This window comes from Bos taurus, chromosome 1 (genome assembly GCF_002263795.3).
Source record: "Bos taurus isolate L1 Dominette 01449 registration number 42190680 breed Hereford chromosome 1, ARS-UCD2.0, whole genome shotgun sequence".
NCBI classification, from domain to species: Eukaryota; Metazoa; Chordata; class Mammalia; order Artiodactyla; family Bovidae; genus Bos; species Bos taurus.
The window spans coordinates 66,078,081-66,092,087 of NC_037328.1; the positions used below are offsets into that span (position 1 = coordinate 66,078,081).

At 36.9% G+C, this 14,007-nt stretch overlaps 1 protein-coding gene and 1 pseudogene across 1 annotated transcript; one reads left to right on the plus strand and one right to left on the minus strand.

The window, feature by feature from the left end:
• Positions 1 to 213: 213 nt before the first annotated feature.
• LOC132345640 (ras-related protein Rap-1b-like) lies at positions 214 to 1,408 on the minus strand (annotated as a pseudogene).
• Positions 1,409 to 1,554: 146 nt separating this feature from the next.
• ARGFX (arginine-fifty homeobox) lies at positions 1,555 to 9,678 on the plus strand. Its single transcript, XM_024997266.2, is given in 4 exon segments — positions 1,555 to 1,661; positions 7,509 to 7,761; positions 9,021 to 9,432; positions 9,435 to 9,678. Coding segments are annotated over 4 exon segments (930 nt in total). The 3' UTR covers positions 9,593 to 9,678.
• The last annotated feature ends 4,329 nt before the right edge of the window (positions 9,679 to 14,007 follow it).

The window sequence follows — 14,007 nt, forward strand, 5'->3', positions numbered from 1 at the left end:
CTAACGGCTTAGGAAATTCTAAGAATTTGGGGAGTTGTGAGCCAGGAGCCATGGACAAAGACTAAAATATATATGTGTTATACATCAAAATATCACACAAGAATATTGTGGTCCAATATTGTGGGTAAACAGGAAAAATATCATTTTATATAGAGAGAGTAGTTGTGTATTAATACATACACAGATTTATTTTTATAAATTGTATGTTAATAACAGAACTCTCATTTTATTCAGGCGGCAAAGTAAACAATTTTAAAGTTTTCCTAGTCAAAGTTGTATCTTGATGAATTCTGAAATATGTTCAGACAGTCCCTGACTTATGATGGTTCTACTGATGATTTTTCAACTTTTATGTTTTATGATGGTGAAAACCAATATGCATTCAGTAGAAACCATACTTCAGTTTTGAATCTTGATATTTTCCCGGGTTAGAGACTAAAGAGTACAGAAATACACAGACAGACATTCTGTGTGCTTGATTGGAAGACAAAATTGTTAAAGATGCCAATACTACTCAAAGTAGTCTATAACTGGTAGCACTGTGGTATTGGGCAACGTTTCTTCAGACTTGGCTCAGAGTTACAATGCATTTAGCATATTAAAGCTGACAACATGGAGACTTTTTGCAGGCCTCCCCAGACAGTGGAGTTTTCCTGATAATTTGCCACATTAGGTTATAAAATATTTCATTAACAGTTATTTTCTACTTTGCAGAGGAGTCTAAGAACGTGCAGTTGTTCCATTTTCTTGCTAGACTTCAACTTGTTCCTTTCTTACAACTCTGTCATCTTCCACGTCACACTTACTACCAACCAGAATTTTGGAACACCATCAGTGTCTTTAACTTAAAGAATCTGTTCTCTCTGATCTTGTGTATCATTAAATGTGAACTGTGCTGTGTAGGAATAAAATAAAGCAAAGCCTTGTCCATGTTTCATGTACAAATCTATCATCACTGTAAATGGCCTATTTCTATATTATCCAAGATTTCAAGCGTATACTGTTTTGCATCTACTTTAACTTGCTTTCTATAATAATCTTCTATGGTAGGATTATATTTTCAACAAAAATTCCTTGAATAAAGTGTACAGTGAGAGTCAATTTTCCAATGTCCCCTGAACCAAGAACTGCTAGCTTATACTCACACATAGTGCAAACTTGTAAGAGCCAGTACCTGTCACACCATCCCCGGGGCCCTGCACCCAAGAGCCTTGAGCTCCCTCTGTGTCGATGCTTCTGTCACCAAGTCTGTCCTGTTGCTGCAGCTGCCAGGGCTGGTTTGTTTAGAAGCCTGACTCTGGGCAAGTTTTGCCCTCTCTTCTCAATTTCAGGATCAGCTTGTCCAGCTCAGTAAAGATTTCTACTTAGATGTTGATTAAGATTAAAATGAAATTATGTGGTTATTTGGAAGGGGAAGTTGACATTTTTAATGTTTAGTCATTTAAGAATATATTTCTCTATTCCAATCACTTATGCTCTTTAAAACAATTTTATAGCTTATTTCATCTAGTCCTTATACATTTCATTAAAATGAATTCTTAGGCATTTTATAATATGTATGTTGATATTATTGTACATAGGACTTTTTTCATCACGACCTACGACGTGTGGAATCTTAACTCCCCAACCAGGGATCAAACCCGGGCCTTCGACAGTGAAAGGTATAAATTTGTTAGTTTTAAAGAAAGTATACTTCCTGTTCATATTATATTGGGAAATAGGAGTGAGCAATATGGTTTTTTGATTTTGTTTTTAGTATTACTTAGTTTTTATTTCAGTAAATATGTGGGAATCCATCAAATATTTGTTTGAAGAAAGAAACTTTTGATATGCAACCCCTTTCCCTCAACATATTAGATTTTTTAAAATATTTTAATTTTATTAGAGTATAGTTGATTTACAATACTGTATTAGTTTCAGGTGTACAGCAAAATGATTCATTTATACATATATTCATTCTTTTTCAGAGTCTTTTCTCATATAGGTTATCACAGAATATAGGATAGGGTTCCCTGGGCTGCACAGCAGGTCTCCATCAGTCATCTGTCTTATATATAGCAGTGTGTGTGTGTGTGTGTGTGTGTGTGTGTGTGTGTGCTCATCCCACATGCAATAAGTCTTATAGAAGAATTATTTTCTATAAAACCACTTAGCTAATTAACTGACAACACTTTCCTAATTTACACTTGATATGCTGAGTAGGTTAATTCTTATAAAAGATCAGTAGAGTCATGGGCAATGAACTAATTATCAGAAATGTGATGAAGTTACATAGTCCATGTTAAATGTAGTTTGTAACTTCAAGCAAAGATTTCCGTTTTACTGACAAATATCCTACAATAACAAAATTAATAAAACATTAATGCAGTACATGTTATGTGGTATGTATTATTGTTTCATGTGTAGTAATGACTTAAATTAATACATTCATGTAATACATTACAATTCTTATTATAAAGTAAACAGACATTGAGAGCATTCCCTTTGCTTGATGAAACTAAGGTGAAGAGTTGAACTAATCTGTGATCACATTCCTAGAAAACTACATTTTGTAATAAAATTTCTACTATTAAAGTATTACACTCAATATAACAGCAAATTTGGAAAACAGCAGTGGCCACAAACTGGAAAAGGTCCGTTTTCATTCCAATCCCAAAGAAGGGCAATGCCAAAGAATATTCAAATTGCCACACAGTTGCTCGCCTTTCACATGCCACCAAGGTAATGCTCAAAATCCTTCAAGCTAGGCTTCAACAGTATCTGAACCAAGAACTTACAGATGTAAAAGCTGGATTTAGAAAAGGCAGAAGAACCAGAGATAAAATTTCCAATATCTGTTGGATCATAGAAAAAGCAAGAGAGTTCCAGAAAAACATCTACTTCTGCTTTATTGACTATGCTAAAGCCTTTGATTATGTAGATCACAACAAACTGGAAAATTCTTCAAGAGATGGGAAGACCAGACCACCTTCCCTGCCTCCTGAGAAACCTGTATGAAGGTCAAGAAGCAACAGTTAGAACCAGACATGGAACAATGGATTGGTTCCAAATTGGGAAAGGAGTACGTCAAAGTTGTATATTGTCACCATGCTTATTTAACTTCTATACAGAGTACATCATGTGAAATTCAGGGCTGGGTGAAGCACAAGCTGGAATCAAGATTGCCAGAAATATCAACAACCTCAGATATGTAGATGACACCACCCTTATGGCAGAAAGTGAAGAGGAACTAAAGAGCCTCTTGATGAAAGTGAGAGGAGAGTGTAAAAGCTGGCTTAAAACTTAACATTCAGAAAACTAAGATCATGGCATTTGGTCCCATTACTTCATGGCAAATAGATGGGGAAACAGTGGAAACAGTGTCAGACTTTATTTTCTTGGGCTCCAAAATCAGTTTGGATGGTGATTGCAGCCATGAAATTAAAAGATGCTTGCTTCTTGGAAGAAAAGCTATGACAAACCTAGACAGCATATTAAAAAGCAGAGACATTACTTTGCTGACAAAGGTCTGTATAGTCAAAGCTATAGTTTTTCCAGTGGTAATGTATGGATGTGAGAGTTGGACCATAAAAAAGGCTGAGCACCAAAGAATCCATGCTTTCGAACTGTGGTGTGGAGAAGACTTTTGAAAGTCCCTTGAGCTGCGAGGAGATCAAGCCAATCACTCCTAAAGGAAATCAACCCTGAATATTCATGGAAGGATTGATGATGAAGCTGAAGCCCCAATACTTTGGCCACCTGATGCGAAGAGCCGACTCATTGGAGAAGACCCTGACACTGGGAAAAGATTGAGGGCAGGAGGAGAAGGGGATGACAGAGGATGAGATGGTTGGATGGCATCACCAAATCAATCGACATGAGTTTGAGCAAACTCCAGGAGATAGTGAAGGACAGACAGGGACTGGCATACTGCTGTGCATGGGGTCACAAAGAGCTGGACACAACCAAGTAAATGAACAACAAACTCCACTTCACTTGCAGCACTTACCTTAACAAACATAGTTCTTGCTCATAACAGTTCATCTCAGGATGAATCCATTTCCTTTTGGAAAAAATAATCGCTGAATATTACATTTTACTTGTTTATTTAACATTTTACTATATAGAAAATTTTGACTATAAACAAAAACAGAGAGGCGTTCCCTGGTGGTCTAGGGGTTAGGTTTTGGTGCTTTCACTGCTGCAGCCTGGTTTCAACCCCTGGTTGGGGAACCAAGAACCTACAAGTTGTGCAGTGTGGCCAAAAAATAAAATAAAAACAGGATAGTATAATTTCATGAGTCTATCATTCAGTCTCAGCAAATATATATCTCTTTAGCATAGTGATTTTGAGGTTCATTCAAATTGTAAAATGCATCAGTGATCCATTACTTTCATTGCTGAATGGCATTCCATTGGATGAATACACAGTTTGTGTAGTGTATTCATTCAATAAGGAGATTTGGATTGTTACCAACACGGCAGTTATGAACAACACTACTATGAATAGTTGGGTATACATCCTTGCATAGATAAATGTTCTTATTCTCTTGGGTAGATTCCTAGGAAGAAACTGCCAGACAGTTTTTCAAAGTGACTCTATCATTTCACAGTCCAACCTGCAGTTTCCAGTTGCTGTATGAACATTCCAGTTTCTCTACAATCTTCCACAGGTCCATTTATACATCTTTGCTGAAAAGCTTATTCAAATCTATTAACTAGAATAATAGGATTTTTAATCGGAATATTTGTTGTCTTATTTTGAGATGTTATATTACAGATACAAGTCCTTTCAGGTAGATGACATTTTCCTTCTGTCTGAAGGATGACCTGTAACAGATCGGCTGGTGATGGATTATTTCAACTTTTGTAGGTCTAAAAGCATCTCTTCACAGATGGCTTTTCTCAGAATGTTCTGAACTTTACAGTGTATCCTTATTGATGTTTGGGGAAGGGGTGGTGGTTTCCTCCTTGTCTTGAGCCCTGATAATTACATGCTATCTTCCTTCTGAATCTTTGTGCACAGAAAATTGGGAAGCCACAATCAACAGCTCCAAGATCCATGTGATAAATATCAGAAATGAGTTTTCAGAAGAATTTTATGATTATTGGTGAATTTTATTATTACACCAAGATATAAGTATAAATCTTGGAGGCAAAAAAAATTTTATAACCTTATTAAAATGGATAACATTACAAAAAACACAGAGCAAGCTGATAATAATTTAAGAGTATATAAAGAGTTAAACATATACACAAAGGTTAATCTTTTCCATTTTATCATCTATGAGGTTTTTATTTAATTTACTTTTATATTTGTGTTTAATATACAAAGAGATAATAAATTTAAAGCCTTTACTTTTATTTTTAAAACAATTAAAAATCTGATATTATATATATATAAGATTTCACATCTTAACCCATAACATCTTTTTGCTAAACAGACAAAATGTAGTCCAATGAGATAGTTACATTCTTTTGTTCATATCAAAACTTTGAAATCCAGTGAATAATTTGTACTTACTTGCATATCACAAGCTAAATGCTAAATTTTCATCAGAAATACTTACTCTGCATTTAGAATTCATAAAATTTACAGTTGAAAGAGTATATTCACATATGCAAGCTGTTCTAAGCATACTAAAAAGCTTCCCAATAACTGGATTAAATATCAGCATTTAAAGTTAAACTAAAATTCAATAAAATTAAAAATTCAGTACCTTGGTGGAGCTAGGTATGTTTATGTGTTTGATAGCTGTGTTGAGTAGTGGCTACTCTAGTATACAGAGGAACTCTAGAGAGTAATTAAGTGGCTGGGGAACGAAGATGGCTTCAATCTTGTACTATTTCCATACACAACTTACCCAAATACATGAACAAAACATTTTCTTGTTTTAAAGAATATGGTAACTAGTAAGTTATAGAGATCAGATATACCCTAACAGGATGAATGCTGGGGCAAAACAGTTCTGTTAATATTATATAAGTTTCTTGTAACTTAAAACGAAATTTCTAGTAATAGCATTTCACAAACACATTACAAAAGTGCTTCATCACAAAAAGATTTATTTCAAAGTAAAGATTATGTGCCTGGTAAAACTATACTATTTAATTAATAGGATCAGAGTGTCAATGAAGACATGGATATTTAAGATAAATGCAAACAGTTTGAATAGTTTTGTAAATTGTGAGTAGAAAAATAAATATTTATAAATTAATATTTTATATGCTGTGCTGTGCTCAGCCATGTTCGACTCTTTGCAGTTCCATGGACTGTGGACTGCCAGGCTCCTCTGTCTATGGAATTTTCCAGGCAAGAATACTGGAGAGGGTTGCCATTTCCCACTCCAGATGATCTTTGCACCCCAGGGGCCAAACCCAGGTCTCCTGCATCTCCTGCATTGGAAGGTGGGCTCTTTACAACTAGTGTCAACTAGGAAGCCCAATATTTTATATATTTGATTTAAAATACTTGTCTATGAACTTTAAAATTAAATTAGATACTATAAGTTTAGGCATATGTACATTTTTATATGTGATTGTGCTTCCCTGGTGGCTCAATGGAGAAAATCCACCCGCCAATTCAGGAGACTCAGCTTCCATCTCTGGGTCAGAAAGATTGAAGATCCCTTGGGGAAGGAAATGGCAACCCCCTCCAGTATTCTTGCCTGGGAAATCCCATGGACAGAGGAGCCTGGTGGGCTACAATCCGTGGGGTCACAGAAGAGTCAGACATGACTTAGTGACTCAACAACAACAAATATGTGATTATGTTAAATACATTTTATAAAAGGTATTTCCATGTATGGTCATAAGTGGTGTTAGTCTTATAGTTTTACTGATAGTGTTTTTTCTTGTCTGATTTTAGTATTGATGTTAGGAACTTCAAATACATAAACGAGGCCCAAGTGAAGATTTCCTCCTTGTACTGAAATGGGCATATAACAGGAGAATTAGCACAGCATTGGCTTGAATTCTATAACTTACCTATGTTTTGGGGAGGTTGTTATTAGTCTATTCAGTGTCTACAGCTCTTTTTCAGCAAATTTTCTTAATCATGTGTTCTTAGAAAATTTCCTTCTCTCCATTGCCATTTAAAAAAAATATTCCATAGTTTTTCAATTGTCTCCACATCTTTAGTTATATCTCATTTTTATGAACCTCTTCCCAGAGGAGTGAATAGAGCTTCATAAAGCCTGGAGAAGAAAAATCCCATTTTCCAGATCAGATAGACTAGGTTTCCAATAAACAAATAAAAAGAGGAAACCATTTTGAAGAATGTGTTATATATTCAGGTGTAGGGAACATGAGGTTCCTTCTCAGTTTCTAAAAGAAACAAAGTGTGGGAAAGAAGACGAGGGAGACCACTGTCCACTGCCCTGAGGGTAGGCAGGACAGACAGAACTGAGTACAGAGAAAATTAAAGAGGTAACATTTCCCAACAGGAACAAACTAAATTTCACAGGACTCAGCCTCTTAGAGTCAAGACCTGGGAATTTACTTAATCTGGATTCCAAGCCTGGTTGAAGGGGAGAGAAGTCATGGGTAGTTCACAGCGGTGGTGTTCTGGGGGATTTGAGTGGGAAGGGAATTGCGTTATGTGACCACCTCCTCTCTATCTCTTGCTCCACAGCAAAATGGAAGAAGAGTCATGAACGCACCTCATTCACCCACACACAGTACAAGGAGTTGGAGGCTCTGTTTAGCTGCAACATGTTTCCAGATAAAAACCTCCAGAGAGAACTTGCTTTAAAACTCAATCTACCAGAGTCAACAGTAAAGGTCTGTCTGATCATCGGAGATGTGCTTTGAACCCTCTTTCAAATAACATTCTACTATTCAGCCTGGAAATTCCCTCCATAAAACAGTAACACTTCATTTATTGAGTCCCTGCTGTGTGCTAGTACTGAGCTGGGCAGCTGTATTAATACATGTTGGCTTTATTATCATCTAGTTTAAAAGATGAGAAAACTGAGGTTTGGGAGCAAAGTGACTGGGTTACAGAGATAATACATAGTATCACTGGAATTGGAACTCCAGAGGCACGATAGAATTCACATTAGAGAAATGATATCATCCAGACAGACTCTCATTTAGGGTCTTCTCTAGCAAAACCCCGCAATCACTTATTTACAACGCTGCCAACAGACAACAACTCCAACCTTTGAGTCTGCTGAGCCCCCAAATTTTTTTTACAATATTGCTCACTGTTCAGTTCAGTTCAATCACTCAGTCGTGTCCAACTCTTTGTGACCCCATGGTCTGCAGCACGCCAGGCCTCCCTGTCCATCACCAACTCTTGGAGTCTACCCAAACCCATGTCCGTTGAGTTGGTGATACCATCCAACCATCTCATCTTCTGTCGTCCCCTTCTACTCCTGCCTTCAATCCTTCCCAGCATCAGGGTCTTTTCCAATGAGTCAGCTCTTCACATCAGGTGGCCAAAGTATCGGAGTTTCAGCTTCAGCATCAGTCCTTCCAATGAACATCCAGGACTGATCTCCTTTAGGGTGGACTGGTTGGATCTCCTTGCAGTCCAAGGGACTCTCAAGAGTCTTCTCCAACACCACAGTTCAAAAGCATCAATTCTTCAGGCCTCAGCATTCTTTATAGTCCAAATTTCACATCCATACATGACTACTGGAAAAACCATAGCCTTGACTAGACGGACCTTTGTTGGCAATGTAATGTCTCTGCTTTTTAATATGCTGTCTAGGTTGTTCATAACTTTTCTTGCAAGGAGCAAGCGTCTTTTAATTTCATGGCTGCAATCACCATCTGCAGTGATTTTGGAGCCCCCAAAAATAAATTCAGCCACTGTTCCCACTGTTTCCCCCTCTATTTGCCATGAAGTGCTGGGACCAGATGCCATGATCTTAGTTTTCTGAATGTTGAGCTTTAAGCCAAATTTTTCACTGTCCTCTTTCACTTTCATCAAGAGTCTCTTTAGTTCTTCTTCACTTTCTGCCATAAGGGTGGTATCATCCGCATATCTGAGGTTATTGATATTTTCCATAATTTCCTCTCTTCCCCCACTCCAGATTTGGTTCAGGAACCGGCGGTTCAAAATGAAGAAGCAGCAGCGGGAGCAAGAGCAGCAATCACTAAAGCCACCAAGCCAGGTCCTTCCAGCCAAGGATGTGCCCACAGTATCAACCAGCCCTCATTCTTTTCTCCTTGCAATTTCAGATTCCTATAACTCCCTCTCACCTCAGCCCTTAGACACTTTCCCCTGGGCAGGGGACTCTATGATCATGGAGATTCCTACAAGTGATGTCCAAACGCAAGATCCTCAACTGGAGAGGCTAGTGGCCTCAGTTCCTGCTTTGTACTCTGATGCATTTGACATCACCCAAATCATGGAACTGTACAGTGTTCCTGATGAGGATGACATCACCAACTCTTCCTTCTATTCTCTATATCAGTATCTCTCACCGACAAGGCCCAGTTAGAATAGAGTTCTTCTCTTATAGTCTTTGCTGATCCAGCTGTAGGCTTATTTCCTGGGCAGACCTCCTTCAGTGTGACAAGCTGGAGCTTTGCAGTCTACAGTCCACAGGACAGCCTGGAATTCCAGAACCCCTCCATTACAGTGCACTTTGGATTTCTCTGATCCAAGTACTAATAAATATCAGACAGTATAGAAAAAGGATCTTCTTGCATGCTCTTTCATTTGTCTGTTTTTAACCCAAATATTTGGCCCAGTGTTACTCTGATTTCCATAGAAATATTGTAAAAACTAGGGAGTTTCCCCCAAATATAGCTCAGTACTATACAATCAGCCCTGTGACTCTTGCTGGAGAGGCCTTTCCAGACCCATAGATGGCCAATGAGACTTCAAAATTCCCTCTTCCCAAAACTACCTTTGAGTTTTTAAAAGGTCAACAGCCTCTAAGGGTCATCCACTTTTAATGGCAGCAGATTTATATACTCACATTTCAAATGACAGCTAAGCAAGTTTTCTAGCTACATGGTTAGCATAAAAAATTTATAGCAATTCTCAAACCAATAATAAAGAAACACATAACAAAATAAGAACCTCTCAATGAAAAATATAAAATGTCTAGGAATTAACTAAGAAAATTAAGAACTTTGTACTGAAAACTTAATAACTTGAATAATGGACACTGAAGATGTTTTGAATAAAAGGCATTTGAAGCCATAAAATAATCAATTTAACAGGGCTAAAATCATATAAAGCATGTTCTCCAAACACAATGGGATGAAATTAGAAATCAATAATAGAAGAAATTCAGGAAATTTGCAAACATATGGATATTAAAAGGCACTCCCAAATAACCAATGGATAAAGAAGAAATCAGATGGAAAATTAGGACACATGCAAAGATGAATGAAAACAGAACCACAATATCCAAAACTTATGGGATGATGCTTATAATAGGTCCTTAGAAAGAAATCTACAGCTATAAAAGCCTATAAAGAATAAGATCTCAAAATCAACCTTTTTTAATAGTAGGGAGGCTGGCATAGCTATGTATGTTAAATTAAACTTTAAGGCAAAACATTTTGTTGGAAGTAAAAGTATATTAAACAAAGAATAAAAGGAACAATTAATCTGAAAAATATAATAATTCTGAATGTGTATCAGTCAGTTCAGTCGCTTAGTCGTGTCCGACTCTTTAAGACCGCATGTACTGCTGCACGCCAGGCCTCCCTGTCCATCACCAACTCCCAGAGTTGACTCAAACTCATGTCCATTGAGTCAGTGATGCCATCCAACCATCTCATCCTTTGTTGTCTCCTTTTCCCATCTTCAATCTTTCCCAGCATCAGGGTCTTTTCAAATGTGTCATTTGTACACAAATGAATTTGTACATTTGTCATATTCCTCAAATATATCAATTTTATTAAAAATTAATAAAAATTCTTGGGAAAACTGAAATGCATAATCATAATAAATGATTTTATCCATAGGATAAGTGGATAAAAATTCTGTATGTGTAGAGATTTTAACTATACAGTTAATAAGCTCGGTTTAATGAAAGTATGTAGATTTTTTTATTCAACTGGTAGAGAACACACATTCTTTTCAAGCACATAATGACTAATATTAGACCATAAATCAAATCTTAACAAACTCAAATGAATTAATAACATGCAAATAGCATTCTTTGATCAAAAGGTAATTTCCTTAGAAATTCTAACCTCTCCCTCCATTTAGAAAGTAAAAGAAAATTTCTAAGTAATTAAACATGGGAGAAATTATAATGTGAATAATTTGGTAGCATATAATAACAATAACTGGATCAGCATATACTGGGGGAAACTAATAGAGATAGTGAGAGTAGAAGGTTTGAATGTCCTGATACCCATCACATTCTGGGCCATCACAGGGATCTTGCAGAGCAAGACTGCAGATCTAGGGGAGAGACATGGGCCCTCAATTTGTGAGGTTTAAAAAAAATTTTTTTAATTACTTTTGATTTTTAATGGTCTTATTTTTTAGAGCAGTTTTAATTTCACAGCAAAAATGAAGAGAAGGTACAGAGACTTCCCATATAGTCCTGCTCCCAGATACACACAACCTCCCACCACTATCAGCAACCTACACCAGAGTGGTCCATTTGTTATAACTGATGAATCTACCCCAATACATCTTTATCCTCTAAAGTCCATAGTTTACATTAGGGTTCACTCTCAATGTTGTACATTATATGGATTTTGACAAATATGTAATTGTTATGCATCCACCATTACAGTATCTTATAGGATACTACAATGCCCTAAAAATCCTCTGTGTTTCACCTATTTGTCACTCCCTCTCCCCTAACCTCTGGCAACTACTAAACCTTATCTCCATAGTTTTGCTTTCAAATCAATAACTTTTTACCTTAAGAAACTAGCAAAAGAAGAGCAGAGTCAATCCAAAGCAAGCATAAGGAAGGAAATAAAGGCTAGAGTGGAAATAAATGAAATAGAGAATATAAAAGCAATAGAGCAAATCAATGAAACCAAAGCTAGCTAGATTGAGAAGAAGGGGAGGAGGAGGGGGAGAGGAGTGGAGGAGAGGGAAGGGGCCAGGGAGAAAGAAGAATCAAATTACTAGAATCTGAAATGAAAGGTGGGACGTAACTACCAACCTTCCAGAAATAAAAAACATTATAAAGGAATGTGTGTGCATGCTAAGTCACTTCAGTTTTGTCTGACTTTTTGTGCCCCTGTGAACTGTAGCTCACCAGGCTCCTCTGTCCATGGGATTCTCCAGGCAAGAATACTGGAGTGGGTTGCCATTTCCTCCTCTAGGGATCTTTCAGACTCAGGGATCAAACCCATGTCTTTTATGTGTCCTTCACTGGCAGGCAGATTCTTTACTATTAGTACCACCTGGGAAGCCCCTTATAAATGAATATTTGGAAGGAATGATGCTAAAGCTGAAACTCCAGTACTTTGGCCACCTCATGTGAAGAGTTGACTCATTGGAAAAGACTCTGATGCTGGGAGGGATTCGGGGCAGGAGGAGAAGGGGACAACAGAGGATGAGATGGCTGGATGGCATCACTGACTCGATGGACGTGAGTCTAAGTGAACTCCGGGAGTTGGTGATGGACAGGGAGGCCTGGCGTGCTGCGATTCATGGGGTCGCAAAGAGTCAGACACGACTGAGCGACTGAACTGAACTGATGAACAATTATATAACTTTTAAAATTTGTATAACAAATTAGATAACTTGATAAAGTGGGCAAATTCCTAGGAAGACCAAAATACCAAATTTGACTCAATAAGAAATAAAAATGCTGGGAATAGAGCTTTAACTAGCAAATAGATTAAGTTAGTAATCAAAAACTTTCCACAAAGAAAAGTCCAGGCCCAGGTGGTATCATTGCTAAGTTCTACTAAATGTTTAAAGAATTAACAATCCTTTATAAATTCTTCCAGAAAACAGAACACTTCCTAACTCATTCTGTGAGACCAGTATTAGCCTGATACCAAAACTACACAGCTATATGTGAACAATGAGATTAAAACATTCCCTCACACCATATATACAAATAGACTCAAAATGCCTTAAAGATCTAAATGAAAGATTTGAAACCATAAGAACTCCTAGAAGTAAACATAGGCAAAACATCCTTTGACATAAATCATAGCAATATTATCTTTGATCTCCTAAGGCAAAAGTGGGAAAAAAGCAAAAATTAGCAGCTGTGACCTAAAAATTTTGCACAGAAAAATAAACCACAAAACAAAATGACAATCTATGGAATGGGAAAAAATTTGCAAATGATGTGACCAACAAGGTGTTAATATCTAAAATACACAACAGCTTAAACAACTCAGTATCAAAATAACAACCCAATAAAAAAATGTTCAGAAGACCTGAGTAGACATTTCTCCAAAGAAGACATACAGCTAACAGGCACATGAAAAGATGTTAAATATAGCTAACTATTAGAAAAGTGCAAATCAAAATCACAATGAGATTGCACATGTGTCAGAATGACCATCATCATTTTACAATTTACAAATAACTTGTTGGAGAGAATATGGAGAAAAGAGAACCCTTGCACACTGTTTGTGGGAATGTAAATCGGTGCAGTCACTACGGAAAACAAAATGGAGGTCCCTTAAAAACTAAAAATAGAACTACCAACTCCACTCTAGGGCCCACATTTAGAAAAAACAAAAGTACTAATTAGAAAAGATACACGCACTCCAATATTCATAGCAGCACTATCTGTATCTTTATACACAATGGAATATTACTCAGCCACAAAAGAATGAAATACTGCCATTTGCAGCAACAAGGATGGACCTAGAGATTATCATACTAAGTGAAATCAGTCAGAAAGAGAACAGCAAATCCCATACCATATCACTTATATGTAGAATACAACACAAACGAACATATCTAAAAAACAAGTTACGAGATGACCACTCAGCCCTTTTGTTCAACATAGTGCTAGAAGATCTAGGCAAAATTTACTGTCTCTAAATCTCTGCCTCCTCAACTGTAAAAAAGAGAGAGTTGGACTAATAGCTAAGCCTCCTACCACCTCTAGTTTTCTC